Below are 18,649 nucleotides of genomic sequence, written 5' to 3'. Positions count from 1 at the left end.
GGTTTTCTAAAAGCAAACCGTTTAATTTATAAAATTAATTATGCAAGCGATTTTTTCATAAAAATACAATTCTAAAACAATTACGTAAATGTAAGAGAGGCAATGTTACAATATGCTAACAAAGATGGACGATTTTTGTGTATTTTCAGTATCACTAAGTCAAATATATTTTTAAAATGTACAGGAAATGTTTACAACAAATATAAATAATAGTTAAAGACGTTTTTTCTGGTCAACTAGCTGCTAAAATTAAAAGAAAACAATTCTGTTTGTTTATAAAGGCTAATAATGCATTTTGTATGTAAATATCACGCACATTTTTTTTAAAATGGACTTTTTATGTAGCGATTTTCGTGCAATAGCGTAACGTCGCAACATGATCAGGTGCTAAACCAATTCCTTAAACTTTTTTTAAAAATCAGATTTTATTTATTTTTTGTTTAGTGCCCCCATCCGAATAAAAGAAGATTATTTTTGTGCCTTTTGTCTGTTGGTCGATCTGTCCTCACGATTAGATTAAAAAAACTAGAACTCTAAAAGCTATTGAAAATCTGATTTACCCTTTAATGTTCCTCCCGTAACATATCAATAGTTTAAAGTATTTAAAATTAATTGTTCCGGATTTTTTTTGTGCAAAACTAATGTTTGTTTGCTCTTCTAACTTATATTACATTCAGTTTCCATGCTTAAACGTTGTAAAAAACACATGATCAATAATATGTTGTTCCGTTTTTTATATAAATAACATATCGATGCTAAATCAAAATCTCTATACTGACTTATATTTCATTAAGTGTAAAAATGTTCCGGATATTGTTTTATAAAACATGAATTATGCCTAATCATTGTTTGAAATCGCATAATTTACTAATATTACACTTATATTATTTGACAATGTGTCACTGTAATTTGGTTATCAATATCAAATTGTTCCGTATTTTCATCTTTAAACAAATTTTTAAAATATCGACAATAGGTTGTTCAGGGCTTTTAAAAAAAAGTAATTTACTAGAATTGATTACTGAAAATTGCTTTTGAGACATTTAATTTTCTAGCTGAAACATAACAGTTTTGTAATCGATAAAGAATGTTCCGGATTTTGTCGCCAGAAATTTCCGAATTTATTTAAAAATCTACTAACACCAAATAATTGTTTGAATTCCCTTTTCTAATTAATAAACAAATAATCTTCTCGTTTACGAAATAATGTTGTTACGGATATTTATGAAAAATATTTTAACTCACTTCTCTCTTACAGTACATTTAACTTTCGACCTAAAACATTAAAAAATCTAATTATCGTTAATATTATGTTCCGAATTTTAAAGAAAAACAGAATCTAAACACCAAAGTAAGGTATGAAAATCTCTCCACATGGCTGTAGTACATCTAATTTTTATACGAGACCATCCAAAAAAATTAATTAACGGTATTACATTTATCTGAAATTCTCTTTTTCTTTTACTATTTATACAAACATCCGGAACAATCTATTATATGAACTTTTCAATTGTGTTCATACCTAAAAATTATTGTGATTTTTTGAAACGTAAAATAAGGTTAATCAATTTTTAATAACTTTCAGTTGTTTTTTTTATATCAAGATGACGGACAGACCGACTGACACACAAAACGCAAAAACAATGCGGCTTTGATCCTCTTTAAATAAATTGTATAAGAACTCAGTGCACCAATGTCTATGGACCCTCGTTAAATATCTCGTGTAAATAAAGACATTGACACATTGACTAGATTAAGATGTAGAATTTCAATTTCTAAACTTAAAATGTAAAAAAAAAAGTGTAGATTTTCATTTCCAAACGTTTTGATCAATATTGCAATGTTATAATATACTAAAACTAATCTACTATTTTTTATTTAATTTAAATTTAAATTTACGGCAAATGAATCTTTGAAACATTATTACTTTTGACCATCAAAATTAAATCATCTCTTGAATATTATTTGCGAATATGCAGATCCGACAGGGATCCGACTTCGACGGGGGCCGCCTCTGAGATTGTGCAACACAAACTCTCTTTGTAATCTTGTTTTGTTGTTGTTATTGATTTCATATTTCAGATTCTGAGGATAATTACATCTATGCCCAAATTTCTCCAAGAACCTTTCATTTATTATTTTTTGGGGTTACTTTAAATCATGCGGTGAACCCACAGCTGTTACTGCCAAACCCGGGGAGGGCCCTCTCCGTCTAGGTGATGACTATTTGTGCGTCATGGTCATTGTCTAGGAGCATGAAGTGCCTTCCTATAGTTCACTCAAAATGTATATTTCCTTCTGTCAAACGACAAGAATAAATGTAAAAAGTCGAACTGCTTCTCTAGATTGTTACTGGTCAACAAGTGCCTATGCTATTCAAAGTTTTCAGAGTTATATAAGGTTCACAGAATAACGAAAGCAGTTGAAAAGTTTAAAAAGCAAAAACTTGTTAGATCGATAGGATAACTTTGTCTAGATTATTCTATTTTTACATCTCTATCTATCGATCGATCTACTCCAAGACTTTATCTAGACTAGGACTGCTTGATGCTTCTATCCTAAGTCTCTGCTCCTATAAACTAAATTCCCTGGAACTAACGATTCTCACGAGTCTAAGTCAAGACGTCCTTCCCATATGTAGCCGTGGTTCGAAGAACAAAATGCGGAGCCTACACATGTAGGAGGTGTGGCCTGTAGTTACGTTTAAGTCCAGCTTCCTAATATAGGTTTGATCTTCAGGTAGAAGGAAAATAAAGCCTAATCCTGAGTGATCTGACCTCTGGCCAGTCTCCGCATGTTGTTTTCTTGTCTCCCAGTTTACTTCACGCATGACTGAATGTAAATAGAACAAAAGACAGGCTACGGAGACAGTTTCTTCGCGCTAGACACCCGTCTGGTTATTATCATAGATAAGGAATCAAACTTGTCAATTGCTATGCACTAAAGACAAAACACACAAACATAGGTCGAGACCGTGCAGAAAAATCAGAAATAAATGTACCCGCCAGTATTAGCGTTAGCTGAAGTTTGAGGAGATGCCAATTTACTGTATATTAAGAAAAAGATTATTTTTTAAATATTTAGAAATCTTAAAATATATATAATTCTACTGAAACTGAGTCTAAAATAATGTACTTTGTTTGCCCTGACCTATTTGAGTTTACTCCAAAGGTCACCACGCTCATAAAATCTATTTGACTGCAAAAATAAAATGATCATTTGATTGTGTTGCCATGAAAGTATCTTGTGAATAAAGCGGGAAAAGTTTTTTTAAAAAAAAGGGGGAATGGCGAGACGGTGAGCTTGTTCCTCGTCAAGCGATCCTGAAAGTTTGAGATTTACCAAGACTTTAAAAAAATGCAGTAGCTGTCTTCTTAGCGTTTACATTGTTAGGAAGAGACGTTGCTTTTTTTTTATGCTTTAAAAGCTAAATTAGAAAAAAAAAAAGAAACATTTCAAAAGTCATTAAATATTGATGTCTTTATTATGATTTGAACACTTTTAGCGGAAAGAAAGAGAAAAAAAAGCGACATCTTTAAATTGTAAGACGTAAAGAGCTAAAGTGATGGGTGATACAATGAGGAGGATGTGCAGTTAGTGATCAATGATGTAATATAAATAGAGACACTTCAGGACATAAGAATAAAAAGTAAATTAGCTATAATACATAAAACATTGAACCATAATTTGCAAATAGAAAAAAAATAATGACATACTCAGAAAGACACAAAGAAAGAGGCACATTTCTTATTCCCTAGTGCCATTAGAGAATGAAATGGGTTGCCTGAATCAGCCAGGAAAACCAACGACTTAGCAGAGTTTAAGTCATTGATTAACAAGCATGATTGATGATTGAACTAGATTGACACATGAAATGCGTAGGACTTAATTATCTTCTTTTTTTTTTGAAGTAATGTCTGTTAAATATAAGATAAAGATAAGAAATACAAAACACAATTCAAATTGTAATTTACTTATATCCTAAGTTATTATTTTGACGTCTTCACTTTTACGTTTGAATATTTGAAAGCTTTAGAAATGGTGGATAATGCCATGTTGTTACTTTAGTTACACATATTATATTATACATAGGACGATTGGAAGGTACCTATCAAACTATTGTGTAACTCACTACTAAAGAAATACAGCACTGAATATATTTGTCTTCAATTGAATGCTTTTAAACTCAGTTCAATCAAATAAGTGATTCAAAATATAAATCACTTGTACAATGAAAACTTGACTGATTTACTTGAGTTGAAATGAACCACAGATGATCAATAATCTATCAGTGAACAAACGCACTAAATAATCCACATGGAATTATAACTAATACCTTGCAACTGCGAACAATGACCAGTGACCTTGAACAATGACCAATGACCTTGAACAATGACCAATGGATAACCAACCCCGATAGCTAGCTCCACGTTCCTTTTATAGTTCCGTAAATTGATCTTTCGGGATTGTGTCCGTCACTGATAGTAAGTTCCATCAGCTTCCTAAATACCCCCTTGACCCTCTATCTAGTTTATGCATTATCTCCTTTATTTTCCCACGCACTTATAATGTGACCTAATAATACTGAATGTTGACTTTTTACAGTTATGTCGTTATTGTGGGCTGTGAAGTGTAACATTATACACACACACGTGACAGATAATAAGTGAAATAACTATATCTGTTATAGTGGTGTTTGCAGTGTTATTGCCAGGCAGTGGCGTAGCTAGGAATTTGTCATCATTTGGGGGCCCACGGGGATTGACCTCTTTGGGGCCCCGTGCATTTTACATAATATTTAATGTAAAAAAAATTCGAACTCTCATTAGGGGGCCTCCGTCAAGTTTATATCCCAGAGGGATGTTCAAATTCTCCCTTCCCCTTCCCACACACAAGCTACGCCACTTTTGCCAGGTCAGAGATTTTCTTTCTATCTGAAGTGATTATGTTTGCTAATGAAAGTTTGGTAGCAGTAAAATAAAAAAAAAGCTGACTTATTTTCTTGTACTTCATCTCTGAACCAACGTTGGTAAATAATCTAGGTCTTGATGATTTTTTTAAAAACAACTCAACCCTTTTCAGTTCTCCAAGACTGCCGTCTCATGAAGGTCTGCACATTGTTCATATTGACCGTGAAGTCCCAAGTCCCTTACGATTGCACGATTGCATGCTTGAAAATAGAGAAAAAAGTTGTAAAAGATGTTTCACAGTCTTTACCTAAGAGGTAGCTGCGTGCATCTTCCAAGGAAGTATTCCTAGTTTAGAAACGTATTCACTGAGCTCTTGAATGCGCTGGATGTCCTCTATAAGCAACACAAACTAAAAATTAGGGACTCCCCACCCCACCACACACACTCACTCACTCACTCAATTTCTGCAGAAGTCCCCCCAAAAAGATTCCAGGAATATTTTTAACCATTTTGTGGAAAGAACAAATTGTGAACAACAAAGGCGTAGCCATTGGGGGTGGGGCTTGATTTAGAAGGGGGTTCCATATCTGAAATAGCTTAGGGGTTTTATCATCTCTCCGGTCCTGGCCATTCATGTGTTATGTCTTGAATGTGACAGACCTTTGTCAATTTCGCTGATGGGATATTTCGTAGTTCCTTCTTCTACGTTGAATTTTCAGCTGTAACTACGACTTAGGGTATTCTTTATCAAAGAAGACAGCTATTACACATTTTTTTCTATCACTAGAGACACTCTAGATAACCTTATTCAAAGTTAAACGGGCAAAGTCCGCCCTAACCAGGCTACAACCTCATCTCACCCTCAGCTCTTTCATCCTGAACCAGCCGCCTCTAATTTCACTTCTATAATTTCACTGAAACTTAAAATTGATTTTTTGTGTGTGTCCAGCGAACATTAGTTTTTGAGAAATCAATAAACACCTTGAGGACTGAACGCTAAGAGGGAACCCTAAAGGCTAAACGAGAGAATAAGATTACACAACCAACGAGAATCTAAAGACTGGAACATTTCTTTGAACGAACTTTTAGTTTAGCCTAAAAAAATTTTACTTATCTGATTGTTGACACTGTTTTTTTTTTTTGTTGTTTTTTTTCTTTAAAAAAAAAAATTCTGATTGTTTTTAAAGGGAAAAAAACAATTTTGGTATTGTGCAGTTTGTATATCTGTCTGTCCGTGAACTCCGTTTATCTCTCTGTCTGTCACGTTTACATCTAATTAAAAAAATATATAAAAAATAAAACGCCACTGAACATCCAATTCCATCACCGCCTGTATTGTGTTCCAAAAGTTGAAACGCCAGTTTTGGAAACGTACCCTTTTGTATTGAAATTAAATGCGCAAACAGTGTCTTCATATACATAGGAGTCTAAACCATTTTTAAAATAACATGTTTGTCTTATATATTAATACTTAGTTTTAAAAGACCGCACATCGGATGCAGAAAATAGAGGCAGGGTTACTGCAACGATCGTAAAAAAACGCAAGCTAACATTTTATGGCCATATTAGAAGGTCTTCCCTTAGGGAAAAGGAAGAAGGGGCAGACAGAGAAAGCGATGGGAAGACAACATATAAGAATGGACGGGCCTGTCATTGAAAGAGGTGCTAACTAAGGCAAAAGACTAAGAGGAATGGAGAAAGACAGTCGACAAATCTAGCATGGTATCCCAACGGTCCAACAGACTAAGGGATAGGTAAAGGTAAATTTAAAAAGCACAGTGTCCGACGGTCATGTATTAAATTTATTTTTTTGACAGAAGTGCACAAACAAAGCACATGTCTACCGAAATACCCACATTATTATTTGTCTTGATCTAAACAATGAAAAAATAAATAATGAGTATTGGGGGCAGGATGGATAGCTTTCTATTCCAGCGAAAGTTTTATACAGAACACCTCCAAATATATAACATAATACAATATCTATCTAGAAGTGGTATATCATTGTTTAATGACACATCAGTCACATGAAAACTAAAAGTGAGTGGAATCATTTGATACTGTGGTGGATTCTCTCTCACATTAAGCCTGGAAAAATGTGTAGTTTTTTTCTCATCTCTTCCAAGTCAGAAAGTAAAGTATCAGAATTGAAAAGGAAGACATTTTCTTTTTACTTGGTTAAACGAAATGAAATTGAATAAGAAAAAAAAAGTGATTTTAAACTACAATCCTTTAAAACCTCCAAGCTTCTAGCAAGAAGAAATTTTTTTTGTGTTAGTCTAATCTTTTTTTTCCCCATCGTCTTAAGAGGAAGGAGGAATTTCGGACTCCGTCTGGCCATGTCCACAGAACGTGGACCTGATAAAGGCACAATTACTGCTGTAAATTGTTCCCCATTAATTTCGTTTACACAATAAGATGGCAGCCGAGGGGTTTGATAATGGAAGATTAAGGCAGGCTATTCTGGCTTCTTCTATTGCTTTCTTTTCTTCAAGTCTTTCCGTGATCTGGGTACAATGTTACAAACACGAAAAATATGTCAACACTGAAGTTCGCTATATAACAGTGGTGTTTTGTTATATCTGAAACTGTTATTAATTTATATATGTAACAGAAAAATGTGTTTTAATTGCTATCGTGGCTTAGCAAAGTCATTTTTATATAAGTATATTATAATAATGTGTAATATAATACAACACCAATTACATAACTTTTCTATTTATGACTTAAGTTGTAAACTTTCGGACATTATTTCAGGTATGAAGAGAATTACATTCTAACCCAGGACTCCTGCTTAAGAGCAAGGGATGGCAGCAGGCAGGGTTCAAACCCGGACATCGAGTTGACAATCATAAGTGCATACCACAAGACATGTGTAGCAGAAGTCATAATTGGGAAAATCATAAACGCATACCAGAAGACATGTGTAGCAGAAGTCATAATTGGGAAAAGTGTAGCAGAAGTCATAATTGGGAAAATCATAAACGCATACCAGAAGACATGTGTAGAAGAAGTAGTAATTGGGCCACGTTGTTCCATAAACAGTTGCATACAAAAGTACTGTAACAAAACAAAAGGTTGGCAAAACGTCAGCAAAAAAAAAAAATATTTCGGATATTTCGTAACACCGAAAAATTACGTTTATACCCTCCCCTTGTAAAATTGCCTTGTAAGATAGTCTTGTAATATAAGTCATAACGATACTTTTGCAAGATACCTCTGAAAAATGTCGTGAAAGAGAGTCTTAATGATACATGAGTAAAATACCTATGCAAGATAGTCTTGTCAAATTGCCTTAAATGATAGTCTTCAAGTCGTGTTTTTTTTACAAAGCGTATATCAAGTCATTGTGTCTGTCTATTATGACTTATACAGATTTTAAACACTCTATTTCTCTTCTTTCCCATGTTCGGATCAAGTTCAAACTTCACACAATTATTCATTGTCCCTAACAATACATGAATCAATACAAAAATTAACCAATTAGTTAATTAAATAGTGGTAATAAATTTATTTGGTTTAATAGCCGAAAGAGAGAAAATCCTACAGTATTTAGAAATATGGCTATAAATGTGGAGTTTGTACACTAAGTTAAGCTTTATTTTTTTATTTTGATTTTTTATTTAGAAAGTTCTGAGTAAGTTACCCTTGTAAAATAGTCTTGCTAGTTAATTGAGTAAGATAGTCTTGTAAGATAGTCTTGTAAGATAGTCTTGTAAGATAGTCTTGTAAGATAGTCTTGTAAGATAGTCTTGTAAGATAGTCTTGTAAGATAGTCTTGTAAGATAGTCTTGTAAGATAGTCTTGTAAGATAGTCTTGTAAGATAGTCTTGTAAGCTAGTCTTGTAAGATAGTCTTGTAAGATAGTCTTGTAAGATAGTCTTGTAAGATAGTCTTGTAAGATAGTCTTGTAAGAAAGCTTTGTGCATTTGTGTTTGAAGATAATTTTGGAAGTTGGTATTCAACTAAGTGTTGACATGTACACGATGACACACTGTGACGTCATAAATAACACATTGACACAATTTGACGTTACAAAACTAACACGATGACACACTGTGACGTCATAAATAACACATTGACACAATTTGACGTTACAAAACTAACACGATGACACACTGTGACGTCATAAATAACACATTGACACAATTTGACGTTACAAAACTAACACGATGACACACTGTGACGTCATAAATAACACATTGACACAATTTGACGTTACAAAACTAACACGATGACACACTGTGACGTCATAAATAACACATTGACACAATTTGACGTTACAAAACTAACACGATGACACACTGTGACGTCATAAATAACACATTGACACAATTTGACGTTACAAAACTAACACGATGACACACTGTGACGTCATAAATAACACATTGACACAATTTGACGTTACAAAACTAACACGATGACACACTGTGACGTCATAAATAACACATTGACACAATTTGACGTTACAAAACTAACACGATGACACACTGTGACGTCATAAATAACACATTGACACAATTTGACGTTACAAAACTAACACGATGACACACTGTGACGTCATAAATAACACATTGACACAATTTGACGTTACAAAACTAACACGATGACACACTGTGACGTCATAAATAACACATTGACACAATTTGACGTTACAAAACTAACACGATGACACACTGTGACGTCATAAATAACACATTGACACAATTTGACGTTACAAAACTAACACGATGACACACTGTGACGTCATAAATAACACATTGACACAATTTGACGTTACAAAACTAACACGATGACACACTGTGACGTCATAAATAACACATTGACACAATTTGACGTTACAAAACTAACACGATGACACACTGTGACGTCATAAATAACACATTGGCACAATTTGACGTTACAAAATAACACGATGACACAATATGACGTTACAACATATCAAGAAGTCACAATGTCACGTCCACGATAACAATTGTAAGTTGAAAAGATCTTTCTGTAGAGCATACACCTACATGTGGTCATTACATACCTCCTATGTCCCCAGAATGTTATGACCAAGGCTGACAATGGAAGAAGATGAGAGTGCTGCCAGTTTCGACACCATAGTTTGCCAAAGTGGACAGTTCGGATTCTTCCAGAAGAGACTCTTCTTCATCAACACCTTAATTCAGGTGATAGCCGATAGAAGCGTTATCATAGAAGCACGTGTTTGTGTTTCATTTTTATCCCGTCATGCATTTCAATGATCCTTATTCCTTATACGCCATGTATTTTGGTATAAAGTCATCCTTATTCCTTATACGCCATGTATTTTGGTATATAGTCATCCTTATTCCTAATACGCCATGTATTTAGGTATATAGTCATCCTTATTCCTTATACGCCATGTATTTTGGTATATAGTCATCCTTATACGCCATGTATTTTGGTATATAGTAATCCTTATTCCTTGTACGCCATGTATTTAGGTATATAGTCATCCTTATTCCTTATACGCCATGTATTTTGGTATATAGTCATCCTTATTCTTTATACGCCATGTATTTTGGTATATAGTCATCCTTATTCCTTATACGCCATGTATTTAGGTATATAGTCATCCTTATTCCTTATAGGCCATGTATTTTGGTATATAGTCATCCTTATTCCTTATACGCCATGTATTTTGGTATATAGTCATCCTTATTCCTTATACGCCATGTATTTTGGTATATAGTCATCCTTAATACGTCATACATTTCGATCAGTGGTTATCCCTATGCTATTAAAATTGATCAAGTTTTTTTTTAAACGTTGATGGGAAGTTAAGCCCTTTGATGAGCTAGAGGAAATTTCCCCCCCCCTCACCCTCTACCCCCAGCCTATCCTCAATCAGGACCCGTCAGCTGAAAGAGAGTTTTGTTTTCATGTCTATGATCTTCTTCTATGACATTGTAAGAGTTCCGTACACACAGTGTACACAGTCAACGCAGGCACAGTTTGCTCGGTACACAATGTACACAGTCAACACAGGCACAGTTTATTCGGTACACACAATGTACACAGTCAACGCAGGCACAGTTTGCTCGGTACACACAATGTACACAGTCAACGCAGGCACCGTTTGCTCGGTACACACAATGTACAAAGTCAACGCATGCACAGTTTGCTCGGTACACACAATGTACACAGTCAACGCAGGCACAGTTTGCTCGGTACACACAATGTACACAGTCAACGCAGGCACAGTTTGCTCGGTACACACAATGTACACAGTCAACGCAGGCACAGTTTGCTCGGTACACACAATGTACACAGTCAACGCAGGCACAGTTTGCTCGGTACACACAATGTACACAGTCAACGCAGGCACCGTTTGCTCGGTACACAATGTACACAGTCAACGCAGACACATTTTGCTCGGTACACACAATGTACACAGTCAACGCAGGCACAGTTTGCTCGGTACACACAATGTACACAGTCAACGCAGGCACCGTTTGCTCGGTACACACAATGTACAAAGTCAACGCATGCACAGTTTGCTCGGTACACACAATGTACACAGTCAACGCAGGCACAGTTTGCTCGGTACACACAATGTACACAGTCAACGCAGGCACAGTTTGCTCGGTACACACAATGTACACAGTCAACGCAGGCACAGTTTGCTCGGTACACAAAATGTACACAGTCAACGCAGGCACAGTTTGCTCGGTACACACAATGTACACAGTCAACGCAGGCACAGTTTGCTCGGTACACACAATGTACACAGTCAACGCAGGCACAGTTTGCTCGGTACACACAATGTACACAGTCAACGCAGGCACCGTTTGCTCGGTACACACAATGTACAAAGTCAACGCATGCACAGTTTGCTCGGTACACACAATGTACACAGTCAACGCAGGCACAGTTTGCTCGGTACACACAATGTACACAGTCAACGCAGGCACAGTTTGCTCGGTACACACAATGTACACAGTCAACGCAGGCACAGTTTGCTCGGTACACACAATGTACACAGTCAACGCAGGCACAGTTTGCTCGGTACACACAATGTACACAGTCAACGCCGGCACCGTTTGCTCGGTACACAATGTACACAGTCAACGCAGACACATTTTGCTCGGTACACACAATGTACACAGTCAACGCAGGCACAGTTTGCTCGGTACACACAATGTACACAGTCAACGCAGGCACCGTTTGCTCGGTACACACAATGTACAAAGTCAACGCATGCACAGTTTGCTCGGTACACACAATGTACACAGTCAACGCATGCACAGTTTGCTCGGTACACACAATGTACACAGTCAACGCAGGCACAGTTTGCTCGGTACACACAATGTACACAGTCAACGCAGGCACAGTTTGCTCGGTACACACAATGTACACAGTCAACGCAGGCACAGTTTGCTCGGTACACACAATGTACACAGTCAACGCAGGCACCGTTTGCTCGGTACACAATGTACACAGTCAACGCAGACACATTTTGCTCGGTACACACAATGTACACAGTCAACGCAGGCACAGTTTGCTCGGTACACACAATGTACACAGTCAACGCAGGCACAGTTTGCTCGGTACACACAATGTACACAGTCAACGCAGGCACCGTTTGCTCGGTACACACAATGTACACAATCAACGCGGATACAGTTTGTAGCATTTTTAGCCGCGAAAAAAAAAATTTTTTATAGTTGCCCAAAGTTGAATAACCATTTCATAAATATTTTTTGGGGTGAAGTTTTGATCTTACTGCTCCATTGTCCAAACATACCAATTGAACATAGTTCTCTAACGAACATATTGCTTTATTTCGTTGTTTGGATTTTCAGATTCTCAAACTCTTTTCACAGTCTTAGAAACTCAAAAAAAAAAGTTATTTTTTTTTCTCAAAACAATGTTATAAATTTAATCCGATCCGGTATTCCCAAACAAATGTTTTCAAGAAAAGGTAATTATCCTTCGAAAAACTGCCATCTATGATTGGTTCATTTTTTTGTGGGGGGCGCATTCAGCTTATGCAAATAACTCGATGCTAGACCGGAAACTGTCTTCTTTAATTAAAGAACTTAGAGAGGTTTTTTTTTCTTCTTTTCTTGACATAATCTTACTGATTGCTGTGCGACGCCCGTGGACAGACATGCTGAGAAGTTTCTTTTTTTTTTTTTTTTTCTAAATCCAATACTGTCTAGCAGAAGTGAAAAAACACGTCATCGTATAGAAATAGAAATGTAGATGAGTCATAAAATAGGAGGGAGGGGAGAGACCAGGGGACAGCTCGATGAATATCTACATTGAAGATTAGAAAAAAAAAAAGAAGATAGAATAAAGAGATAGCTATAAAGATACAAAGATGCTTGTAAAAAGGGAAAAGGAATATTAAAGGGAGACAAACGTGTTTCATTATATCTCTTTCTAATCAACACTAGGTGACAGGTCTACGATACGCCAGGGTAGACTGCCTGTAGGAATGGCACATTTTATGTCTGTAGCACAAATCTTTGTTTAAATTTCTATGCAAGTCTAAAAACAAAAAAACAAAAAAGGCGTTGTTTACATAAATTGGAAAGATCTGTTTTTATAGATAAAAAAGTTAAACCAGTTTCGTAGCTGGGGAGGAGGGAGAGAATGTGAAAATCCACCCGGGCCCCCACTTGAGGGGGGGGGGCCCAAAGGAGTGGTTTTTTTTACATTTAAAATTAAATATTACTCAAAATGCAGAATCTCCAAAGATGTCAAGCCCCCCCCCCCCAGGGTCCCCAAACGATGGGGAATTCCTAGCTACGCCCCTGCGTTAAACATACTTTATTTTTTTTAAAAAAAGTACCTCCTTTATGTAACTTAAATAGAGATTGTTTTTCTCTCTAAAAATGAATGAATGTTAAATTAAAAAACAATGGAACATTTTCGTACCTCGCCCTCTCCCCCCTTCTCCCCTAGAAACAATCCTGGAGAAGGGAATGTCTAGATCTAGTACACTTTCTAATGGTCCAATGATAAGCAGTTAGATCTAAGAGTACTCTACATTTAAAAAACGACGCGCAAATATTGTCCTGACATTAATTTATTAATCTCTTGAATCAATACTGCCTTACATTTGGCAATTCCCGAAAGCGATAGTCCTTTCAAAACCTATGTTGGATCTAGACCTAGAATTCGAAATAGGTCGATAGATCTCTAGCCAAATTTAAATTCCCTTCTTGTTTTAAATGATAACGTTCAGACTAAAGTTTTCCCCGTGTGTCTTTCCCTGTTCAATTTCTAGAAAAATCATTAGATTTGGTTTTGAAATCAGCTCTTTAGGTTCCAGGAGTGACTTTAATAGAGGTATTGTAATGATTTACAATGGATACAATAGAGAGTAATAGTTGCGATATATTTACTTTAAAAAAAACGTATAATGGATCTGAAAACGTACGTGCATAATTAATATTTTGGTTTAAAATAATTTCACTATTTAAAGCCTTTTTATTTACAAAATCTCATATATTAAGAAATAAAGTATGTATAATTTCACAGATTTATATATGAAGATATAGGTGCAGCCTTCAACGTAAGGTTATAAAGTCTAAAGCTAAGCAAGCGTAGATCAGAGTTGGTAATATCTAACAAGGACAGTTTCTTGGGCAGTTGAAATATTTTAGATTATCAAATGAAATATTTATGCTTTGGGTTTTCTTTCTTTATAAAAAAAAATACAATAATTTGTCTAATCCAAGTTTGTTTTTTTCATGATTCAGTTTTATTTTACATTGACACACAATCAAAAATCAGGTGGCGAAAAGGACATTGATCTCTTCTTGCTTGGCTTGTTCATTTGATCCCAGATTTTTTTTCTTCAGAAAATGATCTGACAATTCCCATTTTTCGTGTCTGATCTCGTCTGCTATTGATTATTTGCAATTATGTTTCCTTGACTACGTTTTTTTTTTTTTTTTTTTTTGGGTTGGGGGGGGTATATGAGATTTGTAATGAAGAAAAACTTGCACGACGGATTTTTCAGGTACTTAATTTCTGAAAAAACGTGCTCAACCTGTCAACTAGGTAAACTTATCATGTCAACTATATAAACCTATCTTAAAAACTATATAAACTTATCATGTGAACTATATATACTTATCTTGTAAACTATATAAACTTATCATGTAAACTATATAAACTTATCATCTAAACTATATAAACCTATCATGTCAACTATGTAAACTTATCATGTAAGCTATATAAACTTATCATGTAAGCTATGTAAACTAAGAAACATTGAGGATATATCAAATTAAAACATTTTTTTAAAGGAACACGTTTAGATTATATAAAAATATAATTTTAGAACTGTATTGAAAGAGGACCTTATGTCTATACAGCTACATAGTGAGGTACCTCTGGATTCAGGTTCAAGATATTATGATAGAACCTGTTCGAAACTCGAAATTTGAGTAAAAAAAATGAATCTCCCCCCCCCCACCCCATTATATTTTCAAATGACACAAAGAGTAGATCAAGGAAACCTTGGCAGACCAGGTGAACTTTTGGGCCATGAACAAAATGTTTGATTGAATCTTTTTTTTCTAGTACACAAATGTACATTTCGTAAACACTGGTATTTAAAAACGTATTAAACATTGACAGAAGACAAATGTCTGTGTCAAACAACTGAATACAACTACATTATTTTGTATCTAGTCCAATGTAATTATATCTAAATAAAAGCCAAGAGCAGTAGCAGTACAAAGACATTAGCACTGGGAGGCTAGTTAGAGGTTTTAATTTATTAATTAGCTTTAGCTGTTTGTGATACGTAAAACTTATAGTTGGACTAAAGATCCGGGAGGCCACAACTTATATCTTTAATTTTATTACATCGTATGTACAGAATTAGAATTTCTGATCTCACAGATCAATTTGTTTTAATTTATGGCATAGCTTCAAATTGAGTGTGTGTGTGTGTTGATTGTGTATTTGTGTGTATACGTGTGTCTGTTTTGATTGTGTATTTGTGTGTATACGTGTGTGGTGAAAAGTGTGTATGTTTTTATGTATGTTGTGCTTTGGCCAGATTTTTCCCCCGTGCTCATCTTTACACTTATTAGTTTCGTCTGAAGGCGTCTTAGCCTTTTCTGTCATTCAGCACTAATGTGCCAGATTGTCAAATGTTTGACTTTGCTCACCTGAAACCAGTTCAATTAATAGAGCTGTTCATCAAATCAGGCAACAGACATCTCAAAGTTTCTCCCAGCTTTGAATAAACTAAGGCAGAAGTGGGGTAAAATAATTATCAGCCAAAAAGCTATATGGAAGATAGACCCAACAATTCGATTCATTGGGCTCATTCTGAGAGTATTGGTCAGAAAGAAAGCTTTGGCCTATTTCCAAATGTTAAGGTTTTGCTGAATGGACATGATGATAGGTATACAACTAAATGTGGCCTACAACTCCCTACCACTGCTAAAAATAGTAACCTACAACTATTAAAACAAATGTAGCCTAAAACTCAATAAAAAATAGTAGCCTATTACTTTTAAAATTAAAGGTAGCCTACAACTACTAAAACGAAAAGTAACTTACAACTGATAAAATTAAAAGTAACCTACAACCGCCACAAAAAAATAGATAATAATAGAAAAACCAATCCACTATCATAGCGTGAAGTAAAAGATGAAGTCTCTTTGTAACTTTTCTCTTCTCTTCCCAAACCAGAGCGCCTGCATCTCCGTCATTGTCTACACGTGTACCTGCATGCCTGGCTTGGACGAAGATGGGGACAGCTGCGGAGATACTTTTGGTCCTGACCTCATTTTCGCCAACAACGGATACCACCACAACTTGACCACTCCAGACAAGGACGACCACCACAACATGACCTCTTCAGTTAATGCCTCAGTGGAGTATCTCATCCAGAACCTGACCGCACTCCTGCCGGGCCTTTCCACCACGCCCGCCGCACAACTTCTCCAGATTCTTACGGATATTACTATCGCCAAAAATGAGACTTTGGTCAGCGTGCTGGACATGATGACCAGCGTCGTCAACGACACAAGTCGCTTTTTGTCGAAATCTTCTCAGGATCTCTTTCCAGAGAGCTTATCCACCGCACTGTATCAAACAGACCCAGGGTCGTCGCCGATTTTGGACCCACCCCATACCAACAGGAGCTCTCCTGCTAGTGATATTTTAGATTGCTATTTAAATTCTATATTTCAAACAGCTGATAACTTGACTGACCATCGCAATGATACTGTTACCATGTCAACCAACAATGCCTTACCTTCCACCAGGTCGCCAAATAGTTCTTTCAACTCTTCGGCGCGGAATGACTCCGCAGTAAATAACAACGATTGGCCCCACCTAGTGGACGCGGTTCTAGTCAATCTGACCGAAAGGGTGTCGCTTCAGGATATGACTAGCAACACCCAGGGATATTATCCCGACTTGTCTGTGATCCTAGCCAATGAATCGTCCTCTGTGGTGCCAACTACACACAATGCGTGCCAGAAACCGTTTATTCTTCTCAGAACGGATTTAAAAAGGACGCAGGTAACAGTTTTAGCATTTTTAGAGATATTGAACAATGTATTCCATTTGAACTGACATACAAAACACACATCACATACAGGTGCATACAGTAAAAATAAAGGGTGCTTAATTGAAGGCGGGTGGCCAGTGACAGTAATCACAATGATGAAGAGAATCGAGTTGTTCGTTAAAAACTTTAAACTAACATTAAAGTACTAAAGTCTTCTATTTTTATAAGAACTTAAAAAGCTCAGTGGTAAAAGATGTCAGTTAGTCATCTTAAAGCCTAGAGTGGGAATTCAGTCTCGATCAGAATTTTTTTGAAAAATTGCTTTTGAAATTGCAGCACTGAAACCTTCCCCCCCCCCCCAAATGATTGATTGCATGATTTATCGAAAGTAATTGGTGCTATGTCACTACTTATAAACAAGTTTTTTTTTAATTTAACTTGCTCAAAGGTTATTTGTTCCATTAAATATGTTTGTAAAATGTTCGTTCAGAGTTGAAGTTAATCTACTTCCTAGTCTAAACCTCTCAAAGAACGACGGGGGATGGCAACGGGCAGGGTTTGAACCCGGGGTCATCGAGAAGTCCGAATGACAATACAGCGCCTATACCGCACGACCAAACAGCCTTCCTAACATGTGACAGGCTTTACATAGTTTTAAAGTTGTTTGTTTTTCTTGTCTGTGTCAATGCTGAGATGATTATATTTAGGATTTCTTCAGACATGTCTTTTTTTAAGCTAGGCTAGACCCAAACATGATAACATAAATATTAACAAAGAAAGATCTAATGATTACAAAGAACTGATAATTTAATTCATAGTATCATAAAATGCATTTCAGTTGATCAATCTAATGACGATATTTTTAAAACTTTTATTTTGAAGCAAGGCTTTAGTAAACTAAATCTAATCATCTTAGACAAAGTACTTTGCTTATCTAGATCTAGTCATTATAGGATTGTTCTTTTGTATGCAGATACTGTAAAAAGTAAAAACAAATGTTTCCACTTTCAGACCTTGCGATCCATGGGGGCGATTATGCTAAAGTCATCTGTTTCTTTGGCCAACGGTTAAAGAACAGGGTGTCATGTGACCAGCACAACGACCAACAACCTTTACTTTCCCCAACTAGGTACTTTCCCAGTCAGGTAACCATTAGAGTTGGGTGGATTCAGGGAGCCTTAAAAATCCCCGAATTCAAAATTCCAGTCTTTCGAACCCA

The 18,649-nt window shown here is 35.9% G+C and overlaps 1 protein-coding gene across 1 annotated transcript in view; it reads left to right on the top strand.

The window, feature by feature from the left end:
• Positions 1–18,649, top strand: part of LOC106058466 (organic cation/carnitine transporter 2-like) — a 145,117-nt gene that overhangs the window by 74,827 nt on the left and 51,641 nt on the right. Inside the window, exons 2-3 of the mRNA XM_056021473.1 lie at positions 9,958–10,084; positions 16,605–17,441. Coding sequence (XP_055877448.1) covers positions 9,980–10,084; positions 16,605–17,441 — 942 coding nt within the window. The 5' untranslated portion in view covers positions 9,958–9,979. The remainder of the gene's footprint in view (positions 1–9,957; positions 10,085–16,604; positions 17,442–18,649) is intronic.

Source organism: Biomphalaria glabrata, chromosome 2 (assembly GCF_947242115.1).
Source record: "Biomphalaria glabrata chromosome 2, xgBioGlab47.1, whole genome shotgun sequence".
Lineage (NCBI taxonomy): Eukaryota > Metazoa > Mollusca > Gastropoda > Planorbidae > Biomphalaria > Biomphalaria glabrata.
The sequence above is the reverse complement of the archived record's forward strand: the minus strand, read 5'-3'. Positions and strand labels throughout refer to the sequence as shown.